The sequence below is a fragment of the Hypanus sabinus genome, chromosome 2 (assembly GCF_030144855.1).
Source record: "Hypanus sabinus isolate sHypSab1 chromosome 2, sHypSab1.hap1, whole genome shotgun sequence".
NCBI classification, from domain to species: domain Eukaryota; kingdom Metazoa; phylum Chordata; class Chondrichthyes; order Myliobatiformes; family Dasyatidae; genus Hypanus; species Hypanus sabinus.
Genome location: NC_082707.1, coordinates 195730522 through 195748074, shown reverse-complemented (window position 1 = coordinate 195748074; position 17553 = coordinate 195730522). Strand labels below are relative to the sequence as shown.

General features: G+C 39.8%; 1 protein-coding gene across 1 annotated transcript in view; it reads right to left on the bottom strand.

The window, feature by feature from the left end:
- The window catches only part of LOC132404108 (cation channel sperm-associated auxiliary subunit beta-like), a 116701-nt gene that overhangs the window by 96598 nt on the left and 2550 nt on the right, over positions 1 to 17553 (bottom strand). Inside the window, exons 2-3 of the mRNA XM_059988156.1 lie at positions 11334 to 11426; positions 9373 to 9488 (exon numbers count right to left, since the gene is read on the bottom strand). Of these exons, the coding sequence (XP_059844139.1) occupies positions 9373 to 9488; positions 11334 to 11426 (209 nt within the window). The remainder of the gene's footprint in view (positions 1 to 9372; positions 9489 to 11333; positions 11427 to 17553) is intronic.

Genomic DNA, 17553 nt, shown 5'->3' with positions numbered 1-17553 from the left:
TAAGGCAGATAAAGGGAATGTAGTGGATATTGTATATTTGGACTTTCAGAAGCCCTTTGATAATATGTCACACATGAGACTGTTTAACAAGTTAAGAGCCAAAAATATTACAGGAAAGTTAATGGCATGGTTAGAACATTGGCTGATAGGTAGGTGCAGTGAGTGGGAATAAAAGGATCCTTTTCTGATTGGCTGTCAGTGACAAATGGTGTTCCACAGGGGTCGATGTTGGGACCACTTCTTTTTATGCTGTATATCAATAATTTATATGATGGAATAGGTGGCTTTGTTGTCAAGTTTACAGATGATACAAAGATTGGTGGAGGGGCAGGTAGTGTTGAGGAAAGAGGTAGGCGGCAGAAAGACTTAGATTAGGAGAGAATAGGCAAGAATCTGGCAAATGAAATACAATGTTGGAAAATGCATGCTCATGCACTTTTTAAAGAGGAAATAAATGTGCAAACTATTTTCTAAACAGGGAGAAAATCAAATAATCTGAGATGCAAAGGGACTTCGGAGTCCTTGAGCAGAACATCCTAAACATTAACTTGCAGGAAGAGTTGGTAGTGAGGAAGGCAAATGCAATGTTAGCATTTATTTCAAAAGGTCTGGAATATATGAGCAGATGCTGAGGTTTTATAAGGCACTGATGAGGCCTCACCTTGAGTATTGTGAACAGATCTGGTCTCCAGATGCACTGGCATTGGAGAGGTTTCACAGGAAGTTCACAAGGATGTTTCTGGGAATGAAAGAAATATTATAGGAGGAACTTTTGATAGCTCTGGGCTTGTACTCAATGGAATTTAGAAGGATGAGGGAGATTTCATTGAAACCTTTCGAATATTGAAAGGCTGAGGCATACTAGATGTGGAAAGGATGCTTCCCATGGTGGGGGAGTCGAGCACAAGAAGGCACAGCCTCGGAATCGAGGGGTGTCCATTTAAAACAGAGATGGAGAGAAATTTCTTCAGCCAGAGGATGGTGAAGTTATGGAATTTATTATCACAGGCAGATGTGGAGGCCAGGTTGTTTGGTGTATTTCAGGAAAGGATTGATAAGATTCTTAATTGGACACAGCATCAAAGGTTACAAGGAAAAGGCCAAGGAGTGGAGTTGAGGGGTGGAAAAAAGGATCAGCCATGATTGAATGGTGGAGCAGACTTGATGGGACAAATACCCTAATTCTGATCCTATGTCTTATGGTCTTACGGATTCTACAGGTAGGTTAAGAGCAAAAAGGATTGGTGAGGACAAAATTAGATCCTAGAAGACCAGAATGATAATCTATGTGTGGAATCAAAACAGATTGGTAAGCTCTTGAATGCATTCTGTGTCTGTATTTACTCAGGAGATCGATACTGAGTCTATAGCAGAGAGGCAAAGCGGCATTAACTTCATGGACCCTGGACAAACTACAGAGGAGGAGGTGTTTTCTATTCTAAAGCACGTCAAGGTGGATAAATCCCCAGGGCCTTATAAGATGTTCCCTTGGACATTACAGGAGGCAAGTGCAGAAATTGCTGGGGCCCTAGAAGAGAAATTTGAAACATCCTTAGCAACAGGAGAGGTACTAGAGGATAGCCAATAGTGTTACGTTGTTTAAAAAAGGCAAAAACCAGGAAATATTAGGCTGATGAGTCTGACATCAGTTGTGGGAAAGTTATTGGAAGGTATTCTAATGGACCAGATCTATATGCATTTGGATAAACATGGGCTAATTAAGGATAGTCAACAAGGCTTTGTGCATGTTCTGTCATGTCTAACTATTTTACAAAGTTTTTTGGGGAATTTACCCAGAAAGTAGATCAAGGCAAGGCAGTGGATGTTATCTACATGGACTTCAGGAAGACACCTGACAAGTTCCTGCATGGGAGGTTGGTCAAGAAGATTTGGTCACTCGACATTCAAGATGAGGCAGCAAATTGGATGAGACATTAACTTTGTGGGAGAAGCCAAAGAGTGGCAGTAGATGGTTGCCTCTCTGGCTAGAGGCCTGTGACTAGTGGTTTTCCTCAAGGATCACTGCTGGGTATTTGGTTGTCTGTATATCATTGATCTCAGTCATAACGTGGTTTAGCACTTTGTGGATGACACCAAGATTAGGGTGTAGTGGACAGCGAGGAAGAATATCATGGCTTGCAAGGGATCTAAAATCAGCTGGAAAAATGAACTAAAAATAGCAGATGGAATTTAGTGTAGACAACAGCAAGGTCTTAACACTTCAGTAGGACCAACCAGGATATGTCTTACACAGTGAACAGTAGGGAACTGAGGGGTGTGGTAGAACAAAAGGATCTGGGAATACAGATACATAATTTGTTGAAAGTGGTGTCACAGGTAGTTTGGGTCATAAAGAAAATTTCTGGCACATTGGCCTTCATAAATCAAAGTATTGAGTACAGGTGATGGGATGTTATGTTATAGTATATGATGTTGGTGGGGCCTAATTTGGAGTATTGTGTGTAGTTTTGGTCACCTACTGACAGGAAAGATGTAAACAAGGTTGAAAGGGTACAGAGAAAGCTTACAGTAACTGTATGTTACTGTAGGATCTGAGTTATAAGGAAAGATTGCATAGGTTAGGACTGTATTCCTTGGAACATTGCAGATTCAGTGAAAATTTGATAGAGGAGTATAAAATTATGAGGGGTATAGATCGAGTCAGTGCAAGTAGGGTAGTTCCACTGAGCTGAGGTCGTGGGTTAAAAGTGAAAGGTGAAAAGTTTAAGGGGAACATAACAGGAAACCTCTTCACTCAGAAGGTCATGAGAGTATGGAGTGAGCTGCCATAAGAGGTGGTGCATGCAAGCTTGATTTGAATGATTAACATTAGTTTCGATAGGTACATGGATGGTAAGGGTACGGAGGGCTATGGTCCTGGTACAGTTCATTGGGAGTAGACAGTTTGACTGTTTTCAGTATGGACCAGATGGGCCAAAGGACCTTTTTCTGTGCTGTACTTTTTCAATGACTCAATGAGATTCTGTGAATGCGATAGTGACACTCAGATGGTATGTTGCCTACCTGATGCTAAGGTCAGGGATGCCTTGTTTGGGTCCATGGCATTCTAAAGGGACAGTGTGAGCAGTTATAAGTCTTGGTACATATTGGTACCAATGACATAGGTAGGAAAGGTAAGGAGGTTCCGAAGACAGATGTTAGGGAGTTAGGTAGAAAACCGAAAAATACAATCTCCTGGGTAGCATTCTCTGGACTGCTGCCCATGCCATGCACCATTAAGGGTAAGAATAGGATGATTTTGCAGATGAATGCATGGCTGAGGGACTGGTGTGGGGACAGAGGTTAAAATTTATGTATCATGAAAATCTCTATTGACAAAGATATGACTTGTACAAAAGGGACAGGTTGCACCTGAACTGAAGTGAAACCAATATTCTTGCAGGCAGGTTTAAACATCAGGAGTGTTTAAACTATTTTGGTTGGTGATTGAGAATCAGATTTAAAGGGCTGAGGATGAGGTAGTTGGTTTACAAACAGAGGTAATGTGTAATGAGACATTGAAAGGAGAGGCTAATGATAAGGCAAAATTGCCGTCAACAGGATGAGTTGCAATGTAAAAGAGGGACAAAATCGAAAAATATAATGAAAACAGGACCGAAGGTGTTATAAGTGAATGCACGCTGGATATAGAATAACGTTGATGATAGTGTAGCACAGTTAGAGATTCGCACGTATAACATTATGAGCATCACTGGGTCATGGCTGAAAGAAGATTATAGCTGGAAGCTGAACATCCAAGGATACAGATTGTATTGCAAGGACAGGCAGGCACGCAGAGAGAGAGTAGGGTGGTTCTATTTGTTAAAAAAAAATTGAATCAAACCTACAAATAAAAGGTGGTGTAGTGTCAAGTGGTGTAGGATCAAATGGTGTAGAATCCTTGTGGGTAGAGCTAAGAAACTGCAAGAGTAAAAAGACCTGTATGAGAATTACATACAAGTCCCCAAACAGTGGTAAAGATTTGGTCTACAAATTACAACAGGAGATAGAAAATGCAAGTAAAATGAACAATGTTACGGTCATCATGGGGGATTTCAATGGTAGATTGGGAAAATCAGTTTGGTGATGGATCCAAAGAGGGGTAAACTGTAGATCCCACTAGAGGATTAGCTATTCTGGAGTAGGTGCTGTGCAATGAGCTGCATTTATTAAAGAGCTTAAGGTAAAGGAACCCTTAGCCAGCATTCATTATATGATACAATTCATCTGCAATTTGAAAGAGAGAAGATAAAGTCAGAAATATTAATATTACAATGGAGTACAGGGAATTACAGAGGCATAAGAGAGGAATACAGAACATCTACAGAATATTACAGGCCTTTCAATCCACAATGTTGTGCTGAACATGTAACCTACTCTAGAAACTGTCTAGAATGTCCCCACCGCATAGCCCTCTATTTTTCTAAGCTCCATGTATGTTTTGAGAGAACCTATTGTATCTGCCTCTTCCACCATTGCTGGCAGTGTATTCCATGCACCCACCACTCTCTGTGTGAAAAACTTAACCCCCAAAATCTCCTCTGTACCTACCTCGAAACTCTTTAAAACTATGCCCCCCTCATGTTAGCCATTTCAACCATGGGAGAAAGCCTCTGACTACCCATGCAATCAATGCCTCTCATCATCTTCTACACCTCGATCAGGTCACCTCCCATCCTCTGTCGCTCCAAGGAGAAAAGGCCAAATTCACTCTACCTATTCTCATGAGGCATGCTCTTTAAGCCAAGCAACATCCTTGTAAATCTCCTCTGCATTCTCTCGATAGTATCCACATCCATCTTGTAGTGAGGTGACTAGAACTGAACACAGTACTCCAAGTAAAACTAAGGTTTGAAATAGCTGTAACATTACCTCAAAGCTCGAACTCAACTCCACGGTTGATAAAGACCAATGCACCATATGCCTTCTTAACACTATCAACCTGTGCAGCAGCTTTGAGTGTCTTATAGACATAGACCCCAAGATCTCTCTGATCATCCACACTGCCAAAAATCTTACCATTAATATTATATTCTGTCTTCAAATTTGACCTACCAAAATGAACCACTGCACATTTAAAAATGCTGGTAGAACACAGCAGGCTAGGCAGCATCCCTAGGGAGAAGCACTGTCGACGTTTCGGGCCGAGACCCTTCGTCAGGTGTTTGAACTTACAGCATCTGCAGATTTCCTCGTGTTCACTGCACATTTATCTGGGTTGAAGTCCATCTGCCACTTCTCAGCCCAGTTCTGTAACCTATCGATGTCCCACTAAAATCTCTGACAACCCTCCAACCTATTCACCACATAGTCTGATTGGAAAGGAACACTAGCAGGGATGATGGCAAAGAGTCATAGAGGGATAGAGTCAAAGGGAAATACAGCAAAGAAATAGTAATCAGAGGTAGGTTCAATCTAAACAATCAAGAGTTTTTTGAAGAAGTTACCAGGATGAAGGCAAGGCAGCAGATGTTGTCTACACTGACTATAGTAAAGCATTTGACAGGGACCCACATGGGAGGCTATTTAAGAAGGTTCAGTCACTCAGAATTCAAGATGAGATAGTAAATTGGATTAGACATTGGCTTTGTGGGTGAAGCTAGAGAGTGGGAGTTGATGGTTGCTGCAGGGATGGGTACTGGGTCCTTTAGTGTTTGTCATTCATATTAATAGCCTGGATGAAAATGTGATTAGCTGGATCAACAAATTTGCAGAAGACACCAAGATTGGTGGTGTAGTGGACAATGAGGAAGGCAATCATGGTTTGCAGAGGGATTTCTATCAGCTGGAAAAATGGGCTGAAAATGGCAGACAAGTGTCAGGTTTTGCACTTCAGTAGGACCAACCAGCATATGTCTTACACAGTGAATGGTAGGGCACAGAGGAGTGCAGTAGAACAAAGAGATCTGGGAATACATGTACATAATTCATGAGAGTGGTGTCATAGGTAGATAGTGTAATAAAGAAAGCTTTTGGCACATTGGGTTTCATAAATCAATATAAAATACAGAAGATAGGATTTTATTTTGAAGTTGTATAAGACATTGATGAGGCCTAATTTGGAGTATTATGTGAAGTTTTGGTTACCAACCTACAGGAAAGATGCAAACAAGACTGAAAGAGTGTAGAGAAAATTTACAAGGACATTGCTAGGTCTAGAGGACCTGAGTTATAAGGTAAGATTGAAAAGATTAAAACTGTATTCCTTAGAACATAGAAGATTGAGAGGAGATTTGACAGAGGTATATCAAATTATGAGAGGTATAGATAAAATAAATACAAGCAAGCTTTTTTCACTGAGGTTGAATAGGACTACGATCAGAGGTCATGGGTTAAGACCACAGACCATGAGACTATAAGATGTAGCAGCAAAATTAAGCCATTTGGCCCATCGAGTCTACACCATTCAATCATGGGTGATCCTTTATCCCCCTCCTCAGCCCCACTCCCCAGCCTCCAATCAAGAACCTATCAAGTTCTGCCTTAAATACGCTCAACGACCTAGTCTTCACAGCTGCCTGTGATAACAAATTCCACAATTCACCACCCTCTGGCTGAAGAAATGTCTCCCCATCTGTATTTTAAATGGACACCCCTTGTGAACCTCCCATGAACCCTCTCCAATGCCAGCACATCTTTTCTTAGATGAGGAGCCCAAAACTATTCACAATACTCAAGGTAAGGCCTCACCAGTGCTTTATAAAGCCTCGGCATCACATGCCTGCTCTTGTATTCTCGACCTTTTGAAATAAACACTAACATTGTATTTGACTTCCTCACCACCAACTCTACCTGCAAGTTAACCTTTAGGGTATTCTGCACAAGAGTGAAGCGACACTTGCAATTTTTCTTTCCTCTGGGCTCATGCCAGAGTCCAATGATTTTTGAAAGATCATTACTAATGCCTCCACAATCTCAACCACTACCTCTTTCAGAACCCTAACAAGTTGTTCATACTGTCTGGGTGACTTATGTAACCTTAGGTCTTTCAGCTTTTTGAGCATCTTCTCCCTTGTAATAGTAACTGCACTCATCTCTTTTCCCTAGTACACTTCAACATCTGACACACTGCTAGTGTATTCCACAGTGAAGACTGATGCAAAATACTCATTTAGTTCATCTGCCAATTCTTTGTTCCCCATTATTATTTCTCCAGCCTCACTTCTAGCAGTCCTATAGTAATGTTGAAAGGTGAAAAGTTTAAGGGGAACATGAGGGGAAACCTCTTCACTCAGTGGGTTGTGGAAGTGGGGAATGAGCTGCCAGCACAAGAGGTCCATGTGAGCTCAATTTCAGCATTTAAGAGAAGTTTAGATTGGTACATGAATAGTAGAGATATGGAGGGGTATGGTCCTGGTGCAGGTCATTTGGAGTGGGCAGTTTAAATTGTTTCGGCATGGACTAGATGGGCCAATGGGCCTGTTTCTGTGCTGTATTTCTCCATGACTCTATGACTGACACCTGATCATGGGCTTTAGTCTGAAACTTCAAGAATTATCTTCCTTCCATGGAAGCTGTTCAACCCACTGAGTTCCACTTGTAGACTGTATTTTTGCTCAAGAACAAATGGACTTGGTGTGAGTCAGAAATTTTAACAAGGATAGTAGTTCTATGTGTAAATCACAGGCTTGATGTAATTTACAATATGTTTTTGGGTACAATTTGTATTGTTAGCTAATGTATATCATAGTTGGGGAAGGAACAGTATGTGTATACATTAATACTTTATGCAGCACACCCAATCTAAATATCTAGAAGTCAATTGAGTTTAGATCTGGGGAGTAATTTCATACTTTGAATACCTATGCCAGCTGAATTGACATCCTGCTCCACTACGACACACAATTAGATCCACAGGCAATTCTTGAGGCCCCAAGCTGAGAGGCAACCTAAGCTTCATTGCTTATTGAGGTCATATACACAGACCCAATCTTAGCACACCCCATATCATCACCCCAATACTTTTCTCAGCCTTACTTAATCCATGATTACTTTTTTTCCCACTTTAGTGGAATTAATTTAAGGTATTTAGAAACTGTTGAATACCTTAAATCACTGAGCTGCAGCATACATATCATAGTAACATGTTAGAAGTTTGAGTTCCAATCATCAATGTCTTCACCACAGAAAAAGAAACCCACCTCACTATATGACACCACTCACACCCACAATGAAATCCTGAAGATCATGCTTCCCACATCTTGAGAGCCATCTCTCAACCAAAGACAAGCAAGCATTAGTCACCTTCAGTACACCAGCATAACTTAGCCATCTGAGGAAATGTGTTTGAAGATCAACAGCTCAAGGCTGACATTAAGCTGACTGTCTACCAGCCAGCAGTGATCTTATCCTCCTGTGTATTCTTCATTCAAGGAATATCAATAGTAGGTACCTGAAAGTACCAGTGAAGCAGTGTCAGCCCCTTCCTTCAGATTAACGTCCCTAGTAATTACCATATACACAAGCAACATTGTTCACATGCTTGACACCAGACTTCACCAGAAAATCTGTTCGAGTATGCTGCAAAAGATTACCAGGTAGACAGAAGAAAAAGTTCAAGGATGATTTGAAAGCCTCTTTGAAAAGCATAATATCTTCATTGTGAAAATCTGTGCTCAAAATAGAGAAGGAGCTTCGGGATAGCACTAAGAACCATGGGAAGAGTACAGAACTCAGTGTAAATGACAGGAGTTCACAACCTCCCAAACCATCTCCTGAACAATTTGTGAAGAACCTCCTGCTTTACCTGTGGTAGAGTCTGTAGAACACTCAAAGACATCATCAGCCATCTCAGTACCACAGAACTAGAATGTAAACAACTCATCCTCAATTCCAACAATTTGCCAAAACAGAAGATGACAACAGGCATAATTCCCATTTATTCAGATGAGTTCCGTTACGTTAATTTACATTAGCTCAGGTTAAATGCAGATTCTATGCATTTTCATGAATTTTATCTAATTAAAATAATGGGGTTTTATTTTAATAAACATATTAATACGCATTTGCATTCTTTTTCAGTCTTGGTTGCAGGAAAAGGAAAAATATGGAATAACTCCGGAATGAAAAGAGAAAATGCTGGAAATACTCAGCAAGTCAAGCAGCATGTGCATACAGACACACATAGCTAGCATTTCACTTAGAACACTTGCAATACCAACTTAATTTTGCATCAAAATTAGGATAATGGAAACTTAGCTAAAAAATCCATCAGAATTGTTGCAAACTTCTTATGCTATTGTTTCATTAAACCTACATTTAAAGCAAATCCATTACTGCAAATCCTAGTAAAACCTTAGCCTTGATCTTCAGTGTTGCTCTAAATATTATTAATAGATAATCTGTGAAGATCCACTGCATGATTTTTCATACCTGTGCGTCCTCTCCTGGTTGGAACAGCATGCTATGGCTTATAAAAAGTCCACGGTTTGTCAACAGAACCAAATGTCGATTTGTCAAGGCAATATCCAACAGCCAAATATTACAATCTGAAGACAAAAATACAGTATATTAGTTAATCCATTGAACAACTGTATCATGTGAATCATTTTATGTACTTCAATAAAATTGTTCTATAAGATCAACGAAGAAATTGAAGCTCATCTGCTTAAAACACAGTTGAGACAAATTTTCTTTCTTTAGGGCATCATGAATATTTGGTTTCCATTCAAGGGTGATGGTAGGAAATAACTAAAACTGTTAAATAAAACAGGTCCTCTATCATTCAGGATATGATCTCTTATTATTATCATCAGAATGAAGCACAGGTGCCTGAATATACTCAATGATTTAGGAGCAGCTTCTTTCCATTCATCATTAGATTTCAAAACAGACAATTAACCATCCCATGAACACCACCTCACTCTTTTTGCTCTCTTGTATTTAATTTAATTTTGTATATATATATTTTGGTGCAATTTATAATAATTTATATTCTTCATGTGTTGCACTGTATTGCTACCACAAAACACACAAATTTCATGACACATGACTGTGATATTAAACCTGATTCTGATTCTTTAAGGCAGAAGTAAACTAATTCATGATAAACAATGCATGAAAGGTTACTAAAGGCTGAGATGAGCATAGAATCAGATTAGTCAATGATCTTATGACTGGTAGTACTTGCTCAGGCCTGAGTGGCTTATTCCCTTGATCCCAATTTGCTTGTTTGCATGTATGTAGGTACACATATACTGGGAGTACAGTAGAAATGGTTAAAAGAAGAACCACAAACAAGAGAAAATCTGTAGAGCTGGAAATCCAAGCAACACACACAAAATGCTGGAGGAACTCAGCTGGTGAGGCAGCATCCATGGAAAAGAGTACAGCCGGTGTTTCCGGACAAGACCCTTCAGCAGGACTAGCAAAGAAGAACCAACACATTTACCATGATGAAGAATCAATATTTTTTCATGTAGATTTATTTTAACTTTAATAAGTATCCAAAGCATTCAATATTCAGCCTTATTCTTTATCATTTCTGGTATAGTTATCCTGTAAGATCAATTTCAAAAAAACCAGTTTAACTGGAAGTGATTCCTACATGCTCCTCAAAATGCAGGCTAATCAATGTTTTGTACAAGAGCAATGCTTTGGCCTAAGAAGGCAAGTATGCCAAGTAATATTTTCACAACTCTAATTACCTTTGTTGCCATTTTCAGAAGCAACAGCCTTACATCCCAAGGCCTTTCTCAAGGCCTCTGCCATTTATGTTATCTATCCTACTAGGATAAGACTTCCTCAAGTGCATTACTTCCAATTTATTTCAATTGCATGTGCTACCACTCAACTAAATTTTACAATTGACTTATCTGACTTGTATTAATTTATCTTGGGAAAAATGATGCCTCTGTTTCTTTTTTTAACTCTTTGCCCTAAAAATTCTTTGATATCAACAAAAATTTAGGTCCCGCAGAAGATCTGATCAGATACTGGATTTGAGTGAATCTCTCAGGGTAATGCTGGGATATCCAGTAGGATTCAGCTATATAATGGACTCCATTTGGCATCTAATGGCTGGGGCGAATCATCAAGATTTAACACCCCAAAATTGACAGCAAGCTCAAGATTCACTGTATGTGAAAGTCCATTATTTATTATAATTTGAATAACTGAATATCAGCAAATTGTCCACTTATTTCTGCCTTCAGGATCCGTTTTAAATATTTCATCTACTACAATCAACCAGCTACCAGACGAATATGGTCATTACCAGCTCCTTAGCAATAGTGATGTTTTTAACTAGACAACAAAGAATCCCACCAAGTAATGGTCAACTGGGTTGTTGTCAACTGGGTTAGTATTCAAAATAATAAATAAATTAAAATTACCTCCTTTGATTAAAGAACAAATGACAGGTTTGACATCAAACCACTTGTCATGTACTGATGTAAATGCACTCTTGGTTACCAATAGATAAATACCTGAAAAGAAACACAAAAGATGAATCCAAAATATTACAAAGAATTTTTTCTTGCTTAAAAAATTGAGGATCAAAATATCTTTAGTGTATAAAATCTTTAACAATTCCATTAATGTATGATTTTTGTTCATGTATCACTGCAAGGGCTTGATCTCTGAAGAAAGTACCAATGGTAACATGGCAAATTGGTTTATCACCCTAAGGTTGGAGGAACAACACCTTATTTTCCATCTGGGTAGCCCCCAACCCAATTACATGAATATCGATTTCTCCTTCCAGTTAAAAAAAATTCCCTCCTCCTCCCCTCTTCTTGCATTCCCCACTCTGACCTCTTATGTCTTCTCACCTGCCTATCACTACCCCTTGGGTGTCCTCTTTCTTCCTTTTCTCCTATGGCACACTCTCCTCTCCTATTAGGTTCCTTCCTCTCCAGCCCTTTATCTTTCCTATCCATCTGACTTCACCTATCAGCTTCTAGCTATCCTTCCTCTCCCCCTGCCTTTTTATTTTGGCATTTTCCCCCTTCCTTTCCAGTCCTGAAGGGTCACAGTCAAAAATGTTAACTGTTCATTCATCTCCATAAACGCTGCCTGAACTGCTGAGTTCCTCCAGCATTTTGTGTGCGTTGCTCTGAGTTTTGCATGCCATCCATACAGATCATTTCATCCCATCAGTATATCAAGATCCTACACAGAAAAGCAATAACAGAAGGCAGAACAAATTGTTACAGGTACAGAGAAAGTGCAGTGCAGGAAGACAATAAGGCGCAAGGCCTTGACGACATAGATTATGAAGTCAAGAGTCTATCTTATTGCCTAAGGTACACATCACCGAGGATCTCATGTGGTATGTACATACTGGCTGTGTGGTGAAAAAAGCAAAACAGCATCTCTTTCACCTCAAACAGTTGAAGAAATTTGGTATGGGCCCCCAAATTCTAAGAATTTTCTACAGGGGCACAATTGAGACTAGCTGACTAGCTGCATCACTGTCTAGTATGGCAGCTGTACTTCCCTCAATCGCAGGACTCTGCAGAGAGTGGTGCGGACAGTCCAGTGCATCTGTAGATGTGAAATTCCCACTATTCAGGACATTTATAAAGACAGGTGTGTAAAAAGAGCTTGAAGGATCATTGGGGACCTGAGTCACCCCAACCACAAACTGTTCCAGCTGCCACCATCTGGGAAACGTTATGCAGCAAAAAAGCCAGGACCAACAGGCTCCAGGACCACCAGCCATCAGAATGATTAATTCATGCTGATGCAATTGCATTTCTATGTTATATTGACTGTCCTGTTGTACATACTACTTATTACAAATTACTATAAATTGCACATTTAGATGGAGACGTAACGTAAAGATTTTTACTCCATGCATATGAAGATTGGAAGTAATAAAGTCTTGAAGCTGTCCTTGACCCTGGTGGTTTCAGTCCTTTGTATCTCCTACTGACGACATGGAGAAGAGAGAACATCCTGGGTGGGATGTGCCTTTGATTTGGCTGCCCACTTTACAGAGGCAGCAAGAAGTGTAGACAAAGGCCATGGAGGGGTGACTGACTTCCCTGACGTGCCAAGCTGCATCCGCAGCTCTGTACAATTTCTTGTATTCAGAAGAGCAATTGGCTTACCAACTGTGATGCATCTCAATGGAATTCTGTCTACAGGGCACTAATTAAAAATTGGTCATGATCAAAAGGGACATACCAAATTTCTTTAGCATCCTGAGGAAGTACAGGCACTGATGAGCTTTCTTTCCCATGGCGTGTACATAGTTGTACTAGGAGAGGGTATTAGTAAGGTTCACTCCTTGGACTTTGAAACTTCCAACCCTTTTGACCTCAGTACCATTGATGGGAACAGAAGTGTCTACACCACCCACCATGCTAAAGCGAATGACCAGCTTTTTTACTTTGCTGACATTGAAGGCAAGGTTGCTATCATGGCACAATGTCATTAGGCTGTCTACTTCCTTCCTGTACTCCAACTCATTATTTAAAAGTGAGGTTGAACCTCAATATAACAAACAGGCACTTACCTTGAAACTGTGTCCCTTGACCTTGACTCTTGGAAGTGAAAACATCTTGAAGACTGACCTGTCAAGTCCTTTCAGGATTCAATATGCTTCATTCCCCAACCCCTCCTAGTTCTATCTACCTACTTTACACACATTTCACCCACTAGAAAGATCCCTACCCTGTTTGGTTCTATCTGCCCTTCATCTCTCCCCTAATGGTTTCAATTATCAACATTCTTATCAAAATTCCAATAAGTTTCTCCTTCACCCTCCCCACCCCTAGCTTTATCTGCCCTTTTCTTCCTTGTGTCTATATTCAACTATCACCCACCTGCCTATCTCTCCCAACTCCACAACCTATGGACATACTTTCAAAGACAGTACAACTCAGTATAATTTATTTACTTATTTATTTTTTATTTGTGAGACATGCATTGAACATTTACAATGATTTTAAATGAGTAATAATAATTGGAATATTGTACCTGCATTGGGCACTTTTTCTCTGACAAATAAAGGTGTAAGAATAGCCACATCACTGGCACACAGACGTTTAACAACCTTCAGTGAATGTGCAAATTTTAAAATGGGAATTATCTCAGATGAAGGAACTTCTCTACCAAGTTTCCACTGCAAGATAGGTTCTTCAGGAACATAATAAAATAAAAAGATATTAAAAATCTTTAAATCATTGCTGGTTATTGACATTATAACTGGGAAATAAATTTTGTCAAGTACTGTTATTTACAGTTTTCATCACTTACAAGTAATTAGGGGTTATAAAATGAAATATCCAACCTCAGTTCTTTAGATCATTCTAATCACAACATAGGCACCAGAAATACAGAGTTACCTTATATCCACAGTAAAAGTCAGCAGTGTTCTGACACACAGCAATTCCAATTAAAAGCTGCCTCCTCTCATATTATTCTGTTCCTACTACCTGTTATTTACTTATTACTGTACAGAGGATACGTAGAAAGACACTCAATAAATTTATTTCTCATTATAAAGCCTTGCAGTTTGTAAACATGGTTGCAGAAGGGGTGTGATTGCCAACTAAATATTCCTGGATTTCATTGTTTCAGGTGTGATAGAATCGGAGGGACAAGAGGGGGAGGTGTTGCATTGCTTGTCAGAGAAAATATTACAGCGGTGCTCTGGCAGGATAGATTAGAGGGCTCGTCTAGGGAGACTATTTGGGTGGTGGGAAAGGTGTAGTAACACTTATAGGGGTGTATTATAGACCACCTAATGGGGAGTGAGAATTGGAGGAGCAAATTTGTAAGGAGATAGCAGAAGTTTGTAGTAAGCACAGGATTGTGATTGTGGGAGATTTTAATTTTCCACACATAGACGGAGGTATGTGTTGGGGAGCACTTTGGGTCCAGGGAGCACTTTGGGTCCAGTGATCACAATGCCATTAGTTTCAATATAATTATGGAGAAGGATAAGAATGGACCCAGGGTTGAGATTTTTAATTGGAGAAAGGCTAACTTTGAGGAGATACAAAAAGATTTAGAAGGAGTGGATTGGGACAATTTGTTTTATGGGAAGGATGTAATAGAGAAATGGAGGTCATTTAAAGGTGAAATTTTGAGGGAACAGAATCTTTATGTTCCTGTTAGGTTGAAAGGAAAGGTTAAAAGTTTGAGAGAGCCATGGTTTTCAAGGGATATTGGAAACTTGGTTCAGAAAAAGAGAGATATCTACAATAAATATAGGCAGCATGAAGTAAATGAGGTGCTCAAAGAATATAAAGAATGTAAAATGAGTCTTAAGAAAGAAATTAGAAGATACGAGGTTGCTTTGGCAAGTAAGGTGAAAATAAATCCGAAGGGTTTCTATAGTTATATTAATAGCAAAAGGATAGTGAGGGATAAAATTGGTCCCTTAGAGAATCAGAGTGGACAGCTATGTGTGGAACCGAAAGAGATGGGGGAGATTTTGAACAATTTCTTTTCTTCGCTATTCACTAAGGAGAAGGATATTGAATTGTGTAAGGTAAGGGAAACAAGTAGGGAAGCTATGGAAACTATGATGATTAAAGAGGAAGAAGTACTGGCGCTTTTAAGGAATATAAAAGTGGATAAATCTCTGGGTCCTGACAGGATATTCCCTAGGAACTTGATGGAAGTTAGTGTAGAAATAGCAGGGGCTCTGACAGAAATATTTGAAATGTCATTAGAAACAGGGATGTTGCTGGAGGATTGGTGTATTGCTCATGTTGTTTCATTGTTTAAAAAGGGTTCTAAGAGTAAACCTAGCAATTATAGGCCTGTAAGTTTGACGTCAGTGGGGGGGGGGGTAAATTAATGGAAAGTATTCTTAGAGATGGTATATATAATTATCTGGATAGACAGGGTCCGATCAGGAACAGTAAACATGGATTTGTGCGTGGAAGGTCAGGTTTGACGAATCTTATTGAATTTTTTGAAGAGGTTACAAGGAAAGTTGACAAGGGTAAAGCAGTGGATGTTGTCTATATGGGCTTCAGTAAGGCCTTTGACAAGGTTCCGCACAGAAGGTTAGTTAGGAAGGTTCAATCAGTCGATATTAATATTGAAGTAGTAAAATAGATTCAACAGTGGCTGGATGGGAGATGCCAGAGAGTAGTGGTGGATAACTGTTAATCAGGTTAGAGGGTGGTGACTAGTGGTGTGCCTCAGGGATCTGTACTAGGTCCATTGTTGTTTGTCATATACATTAATGATCTGGATGACGGGGTGGCAAATTGAATTAGTAAGTATGCAGATGACACTAAGATAGGTGGCGTTGTGGATAATGAAGTAGGTTTTCAAAGCTTGCAGAGAGATTTAGGCCAGTTAGAAGAGTGGGCTGAAAGGGCAGATGGAGTTTAATGCTGGTAAGTGTGAGATGCTACATTTTGGTAGGAATAATCCAAATAGGACATACATGGTAAATGGTAGGGCATGGAAGAATGCAGTAGAACAGAGTAATCTAGGAATAATGGTGTATAGTTCCCTGAAGGTGGAATCTCATGTCAATAGGGTGGTGAAGAAAGCTTTTGGTATGCTGGCCTTTATAAATCAGAGCATTGAGTATAGGAAGACAACACGAGTGAATCTGCAGATGCTGGAAATGAATAAAGACATAAAATGCTGGCAGAACTCAGCAGGCCAGACAGCATCTATGGGAGGAGGTAGTGGCTCCCGATGAAGGGTTTCGGCCCGAAACATTGTCACTACCTCCTCCCATAGATGCTGTCTGGCCTGCTGAGTTCTTCCGGCATTTTGTGTTTACATTGAGTATAGGAGTTGGGATGTAATGTTAAAATTGTACAAGGAATTAGTAAGGCCAAGTTTGGAGTATTGTGTACTGTTCTGGTCACCAAATTATAGGAAAGATATCAACAAAATAGAGAGCGTACAGAGAAGGTTTACTAGAATGTTACCTGGGTTTCAGCACCTAAGTTACAGAGAAAGGTTGAACAAGTTAGGTCTTTATTCTTTGGAGTGTAGAATGTTGAGGGGGGGACTTGATAGAGGTACTTAAAATTATGAGGGGGATAGATAGAGTTGACGTGGATAGGCTTTTTTCCATTGAGAGTAGGGGAGATTCAAACAAGAGGACAAGAGGACAAGAGGGGGCAAAAGTTTAGGGATAACATGAGGGGGAATTTCTTTACTCGGAGAGTGGTAGCTGTGTGGAATGAGCTTCCATTAGAAATTGTAGAGGTAGGCTTGATATTGTCATTTAAAGTAAAATTTATAGGTATATGTACAGGAAAGGAATGGAGGGTTATGGGCTGAGTGCAGGTCGGTGGGATTAGGTGACATAAGCACTTGTTACGGACTAGAAGGGCCAAGATGGCCTGTTTCCATGTTGTAATTGTTATATGGTTATACGGTCATGCACTTTGGTGGAAGGATGAAAAGTGTAGACTATTTTCTAAATGGAGAGAAAGTTCAAAAGTCCGAGGTACAGAGGGACCAGGAGCCCTCATGCAGGATTCCCTAAAAGTTAATTTGCAGCTTGAGTTGGTGGATATAAGATCAAGGATGTAATGCTGAGGCTTTATAACGCATTGGTTGGACCGCACTTGGAATATTTTGAATAGTTTTGAGCTGCATATCTAAGCTGCATAACAC